Consider the following 17,071-nt stretch of genomic DNA (forward strand, 5'->3'; position numbering starts at 1 on the left):
CCCCCAATCTATTGCTGCCTCCTGAGTCCCAGCTGATTACTAGAGGGGAAAAAAAACTGTTTAAACTCTTGCCTGGTGCTTCAAAGGGCCGCCCTACAGCTGATCAGTGTTAAAAGCAAACAAATGAGTCGGGTCGTAAGTGCGAGGACTGGTCGTAAGTGCGAGGACCTTCCAGAAATGACTGATCAGCTAGCCACGCCCACCTAGTCACATGACCTCCAAGCCACACCCACAAAATAAGCCACGCCCAAAGAACCGGTAGTAAAAAAATTTAGAACCTACCCCTGCTTGGGTTCTTGCAGATGTTTCATTACCCAACTAGTTAATATCATCAGTGCTAGAGAGGAGGAGGAGGTGGGAGCAGGAGGGGGAGGAGGAAAACCAAAGACGTAAACTGGGTATAAAGGTGAGTCAGTTGCCAAGTGCCTGAAAAACTGCAGAGAGGGTGCAGCGAGTGGAATCAGGTCATAAGTACCTTTTTTGGGAGGGGAGTGGGATGTTCGTCCTACCTTGAATGGTTGCTAAGCAACTGGTCATTAAGCAAGGACTACCCGCGCATCTCCAGAAAGAACTTTACTTTCAATGCCATTAAAAACAGAATGCCAAAAAGAATTTTCCATTTTGGAAACAGTAGTTTTTTACATCCTGAGAGAAACCACAAGTCAGCAGCAAAATCTAGAGAAGCTCAGAAGTTTCTTAAAACCTTGAGACAACAGGCTTCTGCATCTCTAACTACATGGACCTACATGACCCCCACTCCCAAAAAAAGTGATTTTTTTTTTAATTGTCCAGGCAAAGATTTAAGGGAGCAGCAAGACCATTATAAACTGTTCGGTATATGCAAATCTTTATTGTGAATCACAAGTGACCATGGTGTTTACCAAATAACAAGAAAGCATTAAAATCTGCAGCTGAATTAGAATCCAGAATGCGGAGTAAACCTAATCAGGCATTGTCCCCAAGAATTCTGTGCTCTTCCTTCTGTGATGTGAGTGTGCATAGAGAGAGATTATTATTATTATTATTTTAAAAAAAGCAAAGATCCTTTATGAACGTTCCTGGATCAGGCGATTTATAAAATGGATCTGTGCAGCAATATCAAAATAAAAGAAAGCAATTTACCGGTATATATATATAAAAAAGCCATAAAAAAACAATTTTATATAAATTGTTCACTCTGGGGGAAGAAAGTGCATCCGTACCCCCTTTTACGTCCCAAATCGTGGTTGCATTTATGCTTCAGAACCAGGGGGGATATTCACCTGGTACCTTGTGCCAAAGTTAAGGGCACAATATTGGTAACATAGAAGACAAGAGTGTGGTGGACAGGGTGTAGTTCCTCAAGTGAGGGCAGTGCAAGAGAAACGCGTCCACCACAGCTTGGCTAACCACGCAGTAGCAATGCACCTCCTTCAGGCGCCCGCACTTCTTGGCCAACTCGATCAGGGAGGAGTTGACAGCATCTGAAGCGGCCGTGTAAAGGATGAGCCTCTCCACCGTCTGGCTGTAGCAGTTGGCGATCAGCCTCAGCTGATCCGTCACGTAAGGAAGGTAATTGAACTGCAGGGACTTCATGGGAATGCTAGCCTTCAGGACGCGGGAGATCTTGGTGGGGTCCACCATGGCGGCAAATTCAAAGTTCACCTGGAAGTGGGGGTGTCTCTTGCTCACCGCGGCCCAACATTCGTCGGGAATGTGCTTCTCCAGACCTCCGTACAAAACATCCAGACATTGGAACGGTCCCCTGTTGGGTTTCACCAGTTCTTGGAACAGGCCCTCCGACAGGCTGGTGTAATAGACACCTAAAACCGTCAGTTTCGGGCAAATCCGTGCCACCTCCACGATGGTCTCCGGTTTCAGGATGACGACTCCAGGAGCTCGGTTGTTGATCAGGAAGGTGCGAAGGTTTGGGTTCCTGGAAGCCAGGAGAAGCACCGTGCCGTTGTCCAGGATGAAGGGCATTTGCCGAAAGTCGACGTGTTGCAGATCGATCTTAGGGTTGCATTGGCAAAGCAGGCGGACGCTTTGCAGGAGGTCTTGGCCAGAGTAGAAGTAAGGACTCAACCCCTGGCAGATAATGTGCAGCGCCCGCAGCTTGACTCTCTTATGGGCCAGCATGTCCATGATTTGGGTGGCAAGTCTTCGGTTTAACTCCAAGTACTGGTTCAGTACAATCTTCAGGTGTCTGATATGGACCAGGTACGGGTGTAACGTCCTAAATATGAAGGCTTCCTCTTCCTCTTCGAAGTCAAAACTGAAAGGATGGGGTGTGGGAGGGACAAAGAAACCTTAATGAGGCCACCTAGCAAGCTCCCCAAAACAGAACAGTGGAGGTCCTTGCAACCTCGTTTACAGATTATCCTCGATTTACAACGATTTGGTTTGGTGGCCGTTCAAAGCGATAACAGCACTGACGTACGGCTGTTTTTCAAGCTTGCAACCGTCGCAGTATCCCCCGTGGTCACACGATCAAAAATTTGGACGCTTGGCAACTGGCGTGTACTTATGACGGTTGCAACGTCCTGGGGTCACGTGATCCTCTTTTGCGACCTTGTGGCAAGCAAAGTGAAAGGGGAAACCCAGATTCACTTAACGGCTGTGGCTAATTGTGGAGAGGTTTGTTGTTATAGAAATGGCTCGTTTATAACGGTAAAGGTTCCCCTCGCACATATGTGCTAGTGCCGTGATGGCGAACCTATGGCACGTGTGCCACAGGTGGCACGCGGAGCCATAGCTGTGGGCACACGAGCGTTGCCCTAGCCCAGCTCCAGCGCACATGTGTGTACCGGCCAGCTGATTTTCGGGCGTTCTGGGCCAACCAGAAGTCGGGAAATGGCCTGTTTCCGGCCTCCAGAGGGCCTCTTCGGGGGTAGGAAAGGCCATTTTCACCCACCTAGAAAGCCTCTGGAGCCTGGGAAGGGCAAAAAATGGGCCTACTGGGCCCACTTTGCCATTGCGTGTCAAAAGCATGGGGACTGTGGGGGGGGGTGTCATGTGCGCATGTGCGGGAAGGCGGGGGGCATTGAATTATGGGTGTGGGCATGCGCACATGCGACCCTCCCGCACTCCCCCCGCTTTTGGCACACGACAGCAAAAAGGTTAGCCATCACTGTGCTAGTCGTTCCCGACTCTAGGGGGCGGTGCTCATCTCCGTTTCAAAGCCGAAGAGCCAGCGCTGTCCGAAGACGTCTCCGTGGTCGTGTGGCCGGCATGACTCAATGCCAAAGGTGCATGGTGGTAGTCCCTGTTTTTCTACTTGCATTTTTTACCTGCTTTCAAACTGCTAGGTTGGCAGAAGCTGGGACAAGGAATGGGAGCTCACCCCGTTATGCGGCACTAGGGATTCAAACCGCTGAACTGCCAACCTTTCGATCAACAAGCTCAGCATCTTAGCCACTGAGCCACCACGCCCCTCTTAGGCTAGCTTATACTACTATGTAAAAATAAAACCAGTTGGAAGTCAATGCCTTTCCTTTCTCTTTTCCATTTTTCCCTACGTTTTTCCCTTCCCTTTTCCCTCCTTTATTTTTCTACTATTTTTTTTGTATTTTAGTATTATTTTATATTTTATTTTGTACATTTTTATATTATAAATTATAATTAGTTTATTATGAAGTATTTTTATATATTTTATATTATAATAAAAAAAAAGGATTGGGAACAACTGTGGCAAGAAAGCTTGCAAAATGGGCCAAAACTCACTTAAGTGTCTTGCTTAGCAACAGAAATGTTGGGCTCACTTGTGGTCGTAAATCAAGGACTATCTGTACAGGCGGTCTTTGACTTAACAGCTTGTTTAGTGACCGTTCAAAGTTACAATAGCACTGAAAAAAGTGACTTGTGACCATTTTTCATACTTATGACCATTGCAGCATCCTCAGGGTCACATGATTTACAGTTGGATGCTTGACAACGGATTCACATTTACAACGGTGGCAATGTCCCGGGGTCACGTGATCCCCTTTTGTGACTTTCTGGCAAGCAAAGACAATGGGGATAGCCAGATTCACTTAACAACCGTGTGACTAATTTAACAACGGCAGGGATTCACTTAACACATGTGGCAAGGAAAGTCATGGAGTCGGACAAACTCACTTAACAAATGTTTCACTTAGCAACATTAATTCTGGGCTCAAAATTGTGGTCGTACCTCGAGGGCTATCTGTACATTTAAAAGGACCTTGGCCAGTAGTGGGTTGCTACCGGTTCTCCCCGGTTCTTGCGAACTGGTAGTGGAAATTTTGAGTAGTTCAGAGAACTGATAAATACCACCTCTGCCTGGCCATGCCCCCAATCTATTCGCTGATTCCCGAGTCCCAGCTGATTGGCTAGAAGGAAAAAAATCAGGGCTCACTTAACAAAGAAGAGGGAAAAAAAAAACACAAGACATCGTCGCTTTAAATTGAGAAGCCAAGAAGCCTCCCAACTGATCAGCTAGAACCGATCCGCTCCTTGTAAACCGCTCGGTGGTGGTAGATTGGCAACTGAGGCCAAGCTGCCTGAAAGCGGTTTCCGGTGCTCTCGGTCGTGGCAGAGCAGCAAAAAACTGTTTAAACTCTTGCCGCAGCGCTTCAAAGGGCCGCCCTACAGCTGATCAGCGGTCAAAGGCAGTGTGGTGGTAGACCAATGCGCTCCAAAAACAAATGGGTAGACCGGAACGGCTCTGCAAGCAGTTAAAAGCCTGGTAGACCAGTACCTCTGCTAAATCCTAAAGAATTGTTTGGTCAAAAAGTCACAGTGTCTCTGAGATAATCGGACAACGGCTTAAAGCCAGATCTGCTAGAGATGTTTCTCTCAGGCTGACTGAGTCAAAACTGGGCCTGAGAGGAAGGAACAAGGGGCGTGGTCAAAAAACTATGACTCCCCTTGACGTGACATTGAGTTGACCACGCCTACCCAGTCACATGACCATCAAGCCATGCCCACTGGCACATGACCATCAAGCCACGCCCACAAAATAAGCCACGCCCACAGAACCGGTAGTAAAAAAATTTAGAACCCACCCCTGACCCTGGCATACAGGTGCTCCTTGACTTGCGACCATTTGTTTAGCCACCGAATTATAACAGCCCTGAAAAAAGAGACTTCAGATCAATCCTCGCACTTATAGCTATGTCACAGCATTCCCACCGTCCTTCGACGCGAATTCGGGCACTTGGAAAAGCAGCATGGATTGATGAGAACTGTTAGAGTTTCGGGGTCCTTTTAATCACCATTTGTACCTTCTCAGATGGCTTCCCACGAGCAGAGAGAATGTGGAAAGCCATACAGGTATAGTCCTCGACTTGCGACCACGATTGAGACCAAACTTTTTGTTGTTAAGTGAGACATTTATTAAGTGAGTTTTGCCCTGATTTTTCTTGCCACCGTCAAGTAAATTGTTGCAGTTAATAAGTTAGCAACCTGGTTGTGAAGTGAATCTGGCTTCCACATTGACCTTTTGCTTGTCACAAGAAAGTGATCATGTGACCCCAGGACATGGCAACCCGTCGTAAGTATGAACCAGTTGCCCAGCATCTGAATTTTGATCATGTGATCTTGGTGGCAACTGGGGAAAACGGTCCTATGTTACGTTTTTTAGTGCCATTAGTAACTCTGAACGGTCACTAAAACTGTTGTAAGTCAGGGACAACCTGTATTCGCTTAACAACTGGGCCGCTCACTTAACAACTACAGTGAGTCCCTTAACCACCATGGCAATAAAAAGGTTGCAAAATCAGCATGGCTCACTGAACCAATCGCCTTGCTTAGAAATGGAAATTCTGGCCCCGTTGTGGTTGCAAGTCGAGAATTATCTGTAGTGCAAACCTTCTCCTCTCTCGTACTACTTATAGCAGCGACTTTAGCCCCAAAATATTAGAGACCATCCTGATGGATTGGAATACACATTTTTATTGGTTTGGTATTGGGCCTGCCCCAGATGACAGCTATTCTATAAACGGGCAGTTCTAGAAGAGGGGGTCAAATTATTCTCCAAAACACCAGAAGGCAAGACAAGAAACAATGGATGGAAACTAACCAAGGAGAGAAGCAACCTAGAATGAAGGGGAAACTTCTATTCCTAGCTTCACAGAAGTAAACCATGGTTTACCAAGCATGCTAAGCCTGGTAAGACCACACCTGGAATACCGCAACCAATTTTGGTCGCCATAATAAAAAAAAAAGACGTTGAGAATTTGGAAAAAGTTCAGAGAAGAGCAACTAAGATAATCGAAGGCCTGGAGACTAAAACATACCAAGAACGGTTGCAGGATTTGGGTTTGGCTAGTCCAGGGGTCTGCCACCTTAAACACTCAAAGAGCCATTTGGACCCGTTTCCCACAGAAAACACCGGGAGCCACAAAACCCTTCCCGTGCCTGACTATTTCTTGAGCAGCCACAAAACTAGCATATGTAGTTGAATTAAACTTTCTGTTTTCTTCTGAAACTTTTCTTTTCTTGGATTTATCCATGGTTGGCCTACCAGGGGTTGAAAAGATCAATAAATTGCACGCCAGCGTGTGTCACACATTGGCGGTTGTGACGCATATTTTGAGCGACAGGGAGCCGCAGCAGAGGGGTGAAAGAGCCACATGCGGCTCCAGAGCTGCAGGTTGCTGACCCCTGGGCTAGTCTAAAGAAAAGAAGAATTAGGGGCGACATGAAAGCAGTATTCCAGTATTTGAGGAGCTGTCACAAAGAAGAGGGGTTCAATTTTTTTCTCCAAAGCACCTGCAGGCAGGGCAAGAAACAATGGATGGAAACTAATATAAGAGAGAAGCAACCTGGAATTAAGGAGAAACTTCCCAACATTGAGGACAATTAACCAGTGGAACAGCTGGCCTCCAGAAGTTGTGGGCACTGCAATACTCAAGGTTTTTAAGAAGAGACTAGACAGCCACTTGTCTGAGATTGTATAGGTTCTTCTGCTTGAGCAGAGGGCTGGACTAGAAGACCTCCAAGGTCCCTTCCAGGCAGAGGTGGGATTCAAGTAATTTAACAACCGGTTCTCTGCCCTCATGATTTCTTCCAACAACCAGTTTGCCAAACTGCTCAGAAAGTTAACAACTGGTTCTCCCGAAGGGGTGCGAACCGGCTGAATCCCACTACTGCTTCCAGCTCTATTCTATTCCAATTTCTACAATTACACCCATGCACTCATTACTATTACAAATATGCCTCCAATCTAACCATAAGACACTGGAGGTTTTTAAGAAGAGATTGGACAGCCATTTGTCTGAAATGCTATAGAGTTTCCTGCCAGAGCAGGGGGTTGGACTAGAAGACCTCCAAGGTCCCTTCCAACTCTTTTTTTTTTTTTCTGTTATAATACATTCCGTAAAGGCAGCAGTAGACCAATAAAACCGAACACAGCCTTTTCTAACACTAGATTCATTCCCAGGACCATTTTTTCCTACTGCACTGGGTGTCACTACACAGTAAGCCATCGTGTATGTTACTTGCTGGAAGTTAGCCTGTTGTGTGAACCCCCGTTTCTGTGGTTTGTAAGCCTTCATTTATGGCTCAAGATCTTTTGCAAGATCTTTGTGGTCTGTTTGAGAAACCTAAGACAGACAAAAGAAATAGCAGCTGAACAAGGTCTGAATTACACGATATAAACAATTGCCTTACATCTGGACGACAATGTCTGTTCGGGCCTGCCAATCTTCTTGGAAGAAACCAATCATGGATGATCTTATCCATGCTAGGCTTAGATGAAGCCTGAAGGAAGCTCACGCAGAAAATTTTAGATCTTGATTGATTGAGAGAATTGACGTTTCTCACCTCTGCCCCTAACATCTTACACACTTTCACAATTCTCCAATTTTTTTTAGCCCCACCTCACAGGGGGCCTTTACTTTAGCACATTTGGATGCTCAGCCCCCCCCCCACCCAAGTTGGGTGTCACGGTTCCGACGGAACCTAATTAAATTATGAGCCTTGAGCCAAGCTTCAAAAGAAAACCAGTTATTTATTAGGAGCTTCATGTCCCCACGTTCCAAGTGAAGCCAACTTTGACCCCATGTAATTTACGGCCCAGACTTGACCCTGTTACCCCCTTCCCCCAGGGTGTGTCATCAGTCACATTCTCCATTGGAGCAATTTTGTGGGCTGTAGCGATCACTCCCCTCCGGCCACTGTGGATAACCCTGGGAGACAGCCTTGAGAGAGATATGTTTGGAATGTGCTTTTGTTTTTGACTGCCGTGCTGCTTCGCCGTTTTCCCATCCCCCTTGCCTATGGCAACTCGAGAGCAGGCCAGGGATGCTTTGCGAATTGACATTGGGCAGATACTGGTAGTCCTTGATTTATGACTACTTCTGGGACCAGAATTTCCATCACTAAGCAAGGAAAATTTAAATTCAAAATTACAACAACAACAACAATGGAAAAAGTGACTTTGGGCCGCTCCTTCCACTTACAACTATTGAAACATCCCCAAGATCAGACGATCAAAATTCAGGCACTTGGCAACCAGCATGTAATTACAATGGTTGTAGCATCTCAGTTAAATGATCATCATTTGCAACCTTCCCAGCTGGCTTCCACCAAGCACACCATTAGCCAACTTTGTTTAACCACCATGTGATTCACCTAATTGCTACAGTAGTGGCCAAAATTGTGGAAACCTTTTGGGAAAAGTGTATTTTTGAGGTTTGATGGCTAATAACACCACTTTTTTTTTGGAGTTTCAAAATAATCCTATTCCACTGCTGGACCGGCCTGGGAATAGCCCAGACCTTCACCCAATTGAAAATCTATGGAGCCAACTAAAGAACCTTGTTAGTCAGAAGTGATCCAGCAATAAAACTCAGTTAATAGAAGCCATCATTCAATCTTGATTTCACATGATAACAGCTGGAGAACTAAAAGACTTGGTTCACTCCATAGGAAGATGTTGTAAGACTGTAATTCATGCTAAAGGTTACCCAACTAAGTATTAACTGACATGGTGATAATTTCTGTATATCTCGGTTTTTCTATTGGTGATCATTTTTGTGCATCTCGTTTTTCTACATGTTTCACTTTTTCTTCTTTATACTGTAACTGCTATTCTAATAGCAAATCCTCCATAAAAGATATTGCATTACATTCTTGATTAAATTATCTTTCCATTGATATATAATTTTATGGTGCTACTCCAAAAAAAAAAAAGTGGTGTTATTAGCTAGTTTTAGAAAATATACTTTTCCAAAAAAGATTTCCACAATTTTGGCCACTACTGTATAAGTGATATGTTTAACAACTATGACAAAAAAAGGTTGTTAAATCGGACTTAAGTTACTTAACCGCATTGCTCCCAATTGTGGTTGCAAGTCTATCTGTACAAGTAGTCCTCGACTTTCAACAGTTCATTTAGTGACCATTCAAAGTTACAATGGCACTGAAAAATGTGACTTATGACCGTTTTTCAGAGTTAGGACTTTTGCAGCATCCCGATGATCATGTGATCAAAACTCAGATGTTTGCCAACTGACTCACATTTATGACATTGCAGTGTCCCAATGTTACGTGATTCCCCTTTTGTGGCCTTCTGACAAGCAAAGTCAGTAGGGAAGCCAGATTCACTTAACAACTTTATTATGTTCAATAAAAATAATATTGTGCTTCAATGGAATGGGAATGGGAATAGAATAGAACAGAATATTGGAATGGAATGGAATGGAATGGAATGGAATGGAATGGAATGGAATGGAATGGAATGGAATGGAGAAGAGAAGAGAAGAGAAGAGAAGAGAAGAGAAGAGAAGAGAAGAGAAGAGAAGAGAAGAGAAGAGAAGAATGGAATAAGAATGGAGTAGACTAGAGTAGAATAGAGGAATAGAGGAAAGTTAAGTTACATTAAGAAATAGAATGGAATGGAATGGAATGGAATGGAATGGAATGGAATGGAATGGAATGGAATGGAATGGAGAAGAGAAGAGAAGAGAAGAGAAGAGAAGAGAAGAGAAGAGAAGAGAAGAGAAGAGAAGAGAAGAGAAGAGAAGAGAAGAGAAGAATGGAATAAGAATGGAGTAGAGTAGAGTAGAATAGAATAGAGGAATAGAGGAAAGTTAAGTTACATTAAAGAATAGAATGGAATGGAATGGAATGGAATGGAATGGAATGGAATGGAATGGAGTGGAGTGGAGTGGAGTGGAGTGGAGTGGAGTAGAGTAGAGTAGAGTAGAGTAGAGTAGAGGAATAGAATAGAGGAATAGAATAGAGGAATGGAATAGAGGAATAGAGGAAAGGACTAGAGGAAAGTTAAGTTAAGTTAAGTTAAGTTAAGTTAAGTTAAGTTAAGTTAAGTTAAGTTAAGTTAAGTTAAGTTAAGGAATAGAATAGAATAGAATAGAATAGAATAGAATAGAATAGAATAGAATAGAATAGAATAGAATAGAATAGAATAGAATAATGGCATGGCATGGCATAACATAGGAGTCCATCTTCTAGTCCAGCTCTCTGCTCAAGCAGGAGATGGTCTCTAGACATTGGTATTTGATTTATATGTTATTGTGTTTTATTAATCTGGGTGAAATGTTAATCTATATTGCTAGTCTGTGTATGACATGCCACACGCTAAATAAATAGTGATTTCGCCCACTGTGCTGGGCAGTAGGCTCATGATCCCTAAAGACTGATCCATGCCACATGACCAAACCAAATTGAGGGCTTAACGTGAAGTCTGAGCTCCAGCCAATGGCATATGCGACAACAGCGGCCTCTTCTTCTTACCTAAGTTCTGTAAAACTCCAAGCCGCAGAGGAAGCCACAGCTGCAGCCCATCTCTTGCACACGTGTAAAACCGTGTATCTGTCTCTAACCGAGAGGAAGGAAAAGACACCGGCCATAATTTCTTCGGGCATGTAGTTCCAAAGATCGTCAATCTCGTTAGACATCCTCCGAGCCTCGAGGACGACTCCCTGCAAAATTAAGCCCAACCCCCAAAACAAGAAAGGAAAAGTCAGCAAAAATCAGCAAAAATTTAAAAAAGAGGATAGAGCAGTGATGGCGAACCTTTTCAGCACCGAGTGCCCAAACCGAAACACGCGTGCATGTGTGTGCACGTGCCAGAGCGCCGGAAACATGAAGATCAGCTGGCTGGCGCACACATGCCTGTTTTGGGGCCATTTTCAGGGCGTTTTGGGGGGCATTTTCAGGCCAAAAACAGGCCTGAAAACGGCCTAAAAAACAGCCGGAAAACAGCCAGGAAAATGGCCTGGGAAATAGCCTGGAAAATGGCCTGTTTTGGGGCTGTTTTCAGGCCATTTTGGGGGGCGTTCTCAGGCCAAAAACAGGCCTGAAAACGGTCCAAAAATAGCTGGAAAACAGCCTGGAAAACAGCCTGGAAAATGGCCTATTTTGGGGGCGTTTTCAGGCTGTTTTGGGGGTTGTTTTCAGGCCATTTTGGAGGGCATTTTCAAGCTAAAACAGGCCTGAAAACAGCCCAAAAAACAGCCGGAAAACAGCCCGGAAAACGGCCTGAAAATGGGCTGCCCTGGAGACTTTGAAGGAACAGCCCACAGTGCCAGTGAAAATGGAGTTCAGGAAGGCCATTTTCCGGGCTGTTTTCCGGCTGTTTTTTGGGCTGTTTTCAGGCCTGTTTTAGCTTGAAAACACCCTCCAAAACAGCCTGAAAACCCCCAAAACAGCCTGAAAACGGCCCCAAAACAGGCCATTTTCCAGGCCGTTTTCCGGGCTGTTTTCCAGCTGTTTTTGGGCCGTTTTAAGGCTTGTTTTTGGCCTGAGAACGCCCCCCAAAACGGCTGGAAAACAGCCCGGAAAACGGCTGGAAAATGGCCTGTTTTGGGGCCGTTTTCAGGCCGTTTTCCAGTGCTCCGGCACCAGCGAAGACCAGCTAGCAGGCGTGCCAGACACCAGAAAAGCAGCTAATGATGGTGCGTGTGCCCACAGAGAGGGCTCTGGGTGCCACCTCTGGGTGCCACTTACGGGGAGAGAGTTTCATTTCTAAGCATTTCACTCTAGGGCGGGAGTGTCAAAACTTGATTTCATTGAGGACCGCATCAGGGTTGTGTTTGTCCTTGGGGGGGGGGGACAGGATGGGTGTGGCCAGGGTGGGTGTGGCCAGCTCGACGTCACTCATGTCGGGGGCACTTGTGGAGGCCCAAGCACTCTACCAGTGAAAACGGGCTCCCAAGCTCCATTTTCGGCTACAGCGGCCGCCTGCAACCCTCTGCCAGCCAAAACGGAGCTCGGCTAGGCTGCACGCGGCCTTCCTGAACTCCATTTTCACTGGCACTGTGGGCCGGTCCTTCAAAGTCTCCAGGGCAGCCCTGTGGGCCAGATCTAAGCACCCCACAAGCCGAATCCGGGCCCCAGGCCTTGAGTTTGACACCTCTGCTCAAGGGGTTACCACCCATCCCAAGGAAACCAGCAGAAGAAGCTGCCCGGAGTGACAAAACAGAGCGGCAAATAAATTTAATAAATAAAATAAATAGACTGAATCACAACCGAAGACCACCAAAGGGGCACCTCTTATTAGGATAGCCGAGTGTCATCATCCCAAGAGCATTCTTAATTCCCAACCATTAAATATTACTTTGTGCTCAAAATATTTCCTGCCCAAGTTCTGCAAGAACTCTTAAACCTCATGACCTTTGGGCGCTCCCACCTGAAACCTTGGAAGATTTGGAGTGAAAAAGCCCCTCTCTGTCCCAAAGGCCACCTAGAGAACCTTCAGCCAACCCTTTAGACCCCAAGTCACCCTTTAATCTGTGAAGAGTCCTCCTCCCCTTCCCCTACTCCTTCACTACACAAACCTCACTCCCTTGTAGCCCTGATGATGTTACCTAGTTGGGTAAGAAGACGTCTGCAAGAAAACAACCAAGCTCAGACCTACTGCATATAAACAAGGGAATAATCCACACTCACTAGCCCTGATGATGTTACCTACTTGTGGAATGAAATGTCTGGAAGAAAACTAGCAAGCTCAGAGAGCACCAAGGACCCCACAGCCCTCCTCTGCCTCCTCTTTCACTACAGGAACCCCACTCCCCTCTAGCCCTGATGATGTTACCTAGTTGGGTAAGGAAATGTCTGCAGGAAAACTATCCAGTTCAGACAGCGCCAAGGACCCCACAGTCCTCCTCCCCTCTCCCCCTCCTCCTCCCAAACCCCACTCCCTTCTGGCCCTGATGATGTTACCTAGTTTGGTAATGAAATGTCTGCAAGAAAACCACCAAGCACAGAGCACCAAGGACCCCACAGTCGTCCTCCCCTTCTACTTCTCTACACAAACCTCACTCCCCTCTACCCCTGATGATGTTACCTAGTTTGGTAATGAAATGTCTGCAAGAAAACCACCAAGCTCAGAGAGCACCAAGGACCCCACAGTCCTCCTCCTTCACTACAGGAACCTCACTCCCTTCTAACCATAATAGTATTACCTAGTTGAGTAATGAAACCTCTGCAAGAAAATTACCCAGCTCAGAACTACTGCATATAAACAAGGAAATAAGCCACACTCACAAGCCCTGATGATGTTACTTAGTTGGGTAAGGAAACATCTACAAGAAAACTACCCAGCTCAGAGAGCACCAAGGACCCCACAGTCCTCCTCCCCTTCTCCTACTCCTTCACTACACAAACCTCACTCCCCTCTAGCCCTGATGATGTTACCTAGATGGGTAAGGAGACGTCTGGAAAAAAAACTAGCAAGCTCAGAGAGCACCAAGGACCCCACAGCCCTCCTCTGCCTCCTCTTTCACTACAGGAACCCCACTCTCCTCTAGCCCTGATGATGTTACCTAGTTGGGTAATGAAATGTCTGCAAGAAAACTATCCAGTTCAGACAGCGCCAAGGACCCCACAGTCCTCCTTCCTTCTCCCCCTCCTCCTCCCAAACCCCACTCCCTTCTGGCCCTGATAAGGTTACCTAGTTGGGTAATGAAATGTCTGCAAGAAAACTATCCAGCTCAGAGAGCACCAAGGACCCCACAGTCCTCCTCCCCCCCTCCCACTCCTCCTCCCAAACCTCACTCCCTTCTAGCCCTGATGATGTTACCTAGTTGGGTAAGGAAACGTCTGCAAAAAAACTACCCAGCTCAGAGCGCACCAAGGACCCCTCACAGTTTTATGCCTTGGCCAAACCCAAGAAACTAAAGTTCACCTCAGTAAAGTTAGCCACGGTTTGCCAATATTGCCAGAACGGGGTGGGGGTGGGGGGAGGGGGTCTCAGCGGCTCAACCACCCCACTCGGAAGGGGGAGGGGGAAAAAAAAAAAACAACAACCCTGCAGGCTCACCGACACACCCACCTGCCCTCCGACCGCCAGCCTCGCGCGACGCCCATCGCGCCGGCTTTTTCTGCCGCAGCAGCTCCACGTGGCTCTGGAGCGGCACCTGCGCGCAATTAGCGGCACCTTCGACGGCGGCAGGTAGGGGGGAGTGCGCATGCTCCGGGAAGCCTCCCCCCCCCCACTTCCTCACCTGCCGCTTTAACTCTTTCCTTGCCGCAGGTGGTTGGCACTTTGCGCTGTTGGGAGATCAGCAGGTCTGTCCAGCCAGAAGGATTCCCTCTCCTCCCCCCCCCCACCCATTTCAATCTGGTCCTTCTATTCCCAGCTTCACAAGAAGAGGTAAACCATGGTTTACCCAGCCTGCTATAAGCCTGGTGAGACCACCCCTGGAATGCTGCGACCCCCAGTTTACTGCAAAACAGATGTTGGGACTTTGGAAAAAGTTCAGAGAAGAGCGACTCAGATGACCGAAGGCCTGGAGGCTAAAACATTAGGATGAAGGGCGTCTGCAGGATTTGGGGTCTGGCTAGTCTTAAGGAAAAGAAGAATTAGGGGTGACATGCAGTGGTGAAATATTGCTTAGCACATTGTAAGCCGCTCTGAGTCTCCAGAGAAGGGCGGCATATAAATCAAAAAAAATATATACATCCAATTTTTTTTTTACTACCGGTTCTGTGGGCGTGGCAGGGGAAGGATACTGCAAAATCTCCATTCCCATCCCACTCCAGGGGAAGGATGCTATAAAAACCCCATTCCCCCCCCCCACTCCAGGGGAAGGACACTGCAAAATCCCCATCCCCACCCCACTCCTGTGGAAGGATATTGCAAAATCTCCATTTCCACCCCACTCCAGGGGAACGATACTGCAAAATCTCCATTCCTACCCCACTCCAGGAGGATACTACAAAATCCCCATTCCTACCCCACTCCTGGGAGAAGGATATTGCAAAATCTCCATTCCTATCCCACTCCAGGGGAAGGATACTGCAAAATCTCCATTCCCATCCCACTCCAGGGGAAGGATACTGCAGAATCTCCATTCTCACCCCACTCCTGTGGAAGGATATTGCAAAATCTCCATTTCCACCCCACTTCAGAGGAAGGATACTGCAAAATCTCCATTCCCATCCCACTCCAGGGGAAGGATACTGCAAAATCTCCACTCCCACCCCACTCCTGTGGCCAGCCAGAGGTGGTATTTACCAGTTCTCCAAACTACTTAAAATTTCCGCTACCGGTTCTCCAGAACCTGTCAGAACCTGCTGGATTTCACCCCTGGTGACATGATAGCAGTACTCCATTATTTGAGGGGCTACCGCAAAGAAGAGGAGGTCAAATTATTCTCCAAAGTACCAAAAGGCAGGACAAGAAACAATGGTTGGAAACTAACGAAGGAGAGAAGCAACCTGGAATTAAGGAGAAACTTCTATTCCTAGCTTCACAGGAGTAAACCATGGTTTACCCAGCATGCTAAGCCTGGTAAGACCACACCTGGAATACTGCAACCAATTTGGGTCACCATACTAAAAAAAAAGATGTTGAGACGTTGGAAAAAGTTCAGAGAAGAGCAACTAAAATGACGAAAGGCCCCTGGAGACTAAAACATACCAAGAAGGGTTGCAGGATTTGGGTCTGGCTAGTCTAAAGAAAAGAATTAGGGGTGACATGATAGCAGTGTTCCAATATTTGTGGGGCTGCCACAAAGAAGAGAGGATCAAATTATTCTCCAAAACACCAGAAGGCAAGAGAAGAAGCAACGGATGGAAACGAATGAAGGAGAAAAGCAACCTGGAATTGAGGAAAAACTTCCTAACAGTGAGGACAATTAACCAGTGGAACAGCTTGCCACCAGAAGTTGTGGGTGCTTCATCATTGGAGGTTTTTAAGAAGAGACTGGACAACCATTTGTCTGGAATGGTATGGGGTTTCCTACTTGAGCAGGGGGCTGGACTAGATGACCTCCAAGGTCCCTTGCAGCTCTGTTCTATTTTATGTTGCCACATGTTGGCTTGGTGTATTGTATGAGCCCAGCTGGTGTGGCTCATAATCCATTACTTACAGCTTAAGTATTTTGGGTTATGCTAGCTGGGGGTTGCTTAATAAGCCATGATTAAGCAGATTGAGGCTTGTTTACTGAATGGATGTTCTCAATAGAAGGCTGATAGAGCAACCACTGTTGAATTGTGGTTGCATTATGGCTTGAAGGGGAGATGCTTAAGTGAGTAAGTCGTGTAGCTCCTCAGGACAGTTCCCGAATGAAAGTACAACTGGCAACTTATCAAAGAGAATTGTGGGACCTTAGAGGTCTTCTAGTCCAACCCCATCTATACCATTCTGGACAAATGTCAATCTCGTCTTAAAAACTTCCAATGATGGAGCACCCTTGTGTTATATCAAGAGTAAAATACAATGAAAGTTGGAAAACTTTATTGGGGTATTTAATTTTTTTCACAAAAAAAACCCCCACGTCAATCTGCAATTTTATTAATCACTCTCTAAACCTGTACACCAATTTTCCCAACGAGGTATTTTGCAGGTTTGTTGGGCCTCGGTTCCATAAGGCCCAGCCAGAACTGAAGTCCCACTCACATTTGGAGAGAGAAACTTTGCAGACACGTTCTGAAGCAGCGAATAAATCAATCTCACTGACCCTCTTTAAAAATGTTGCAAAGCTTCCGTTGCCTTCGGCAAACGTTGCTGTCATGCAGAATTATTTTTCTGCAAATTTTTCCACACTGAACGCTGCAGTAAAACACTCAGTGGATTATTTTGTTATGTTTTAAATATATTGCATCGGTTGGGGGGTTTTTTGTTTTAGTTTTGGGTAACATTATAATCTTCCTTTCTATG

At 46.1% G+C, this 17,071-nt stretch overlaps 1 protein-coding gene across 1 annotated transcript; it reads right to left on the reverse strand.

Moving 5' to 3' along the window:
• Positions 1-1,281: 1,281 nt before the first annotated feature.
• On the reverse strand, positions 1,282-10,862 carry LOC139323727 (F-box/LRR-repeat protein 8-like). The gene is made up of 3 exons (XM_070953192.1): positions 10,699-10,862; positions 6,807-6,817; positions 1,282-2,240 (listed from the first exon to the last, which is right to left on the reverse strand). The coding sequence occupies exons 1-3, from the start codon at positions 10,860-10,862 to the stop codon at positions 1,282-1,284; spliced, it is 1,134 nt and encodes a 377-aa protein (XP_070809293.1).
• Positions 10,863-17,071: the final 6,209 nt, after the last annotated feature.

Source organism: Pituophis catenifer, unplaced genomic scaffold, assembly GCF_029215685.1.
Source record: "Pituophis catenifer annectens isolate HBS135680 unplaced genomic scaffold, rPitCat1.0.hap2 SCAF_13, whole genome shotgun sequence".
NCBI lineage: Eukaryota > Metazoa > Chordata > Lepidosauria > Squamata > Colubridae > Pituophis > Pituophis catenifer.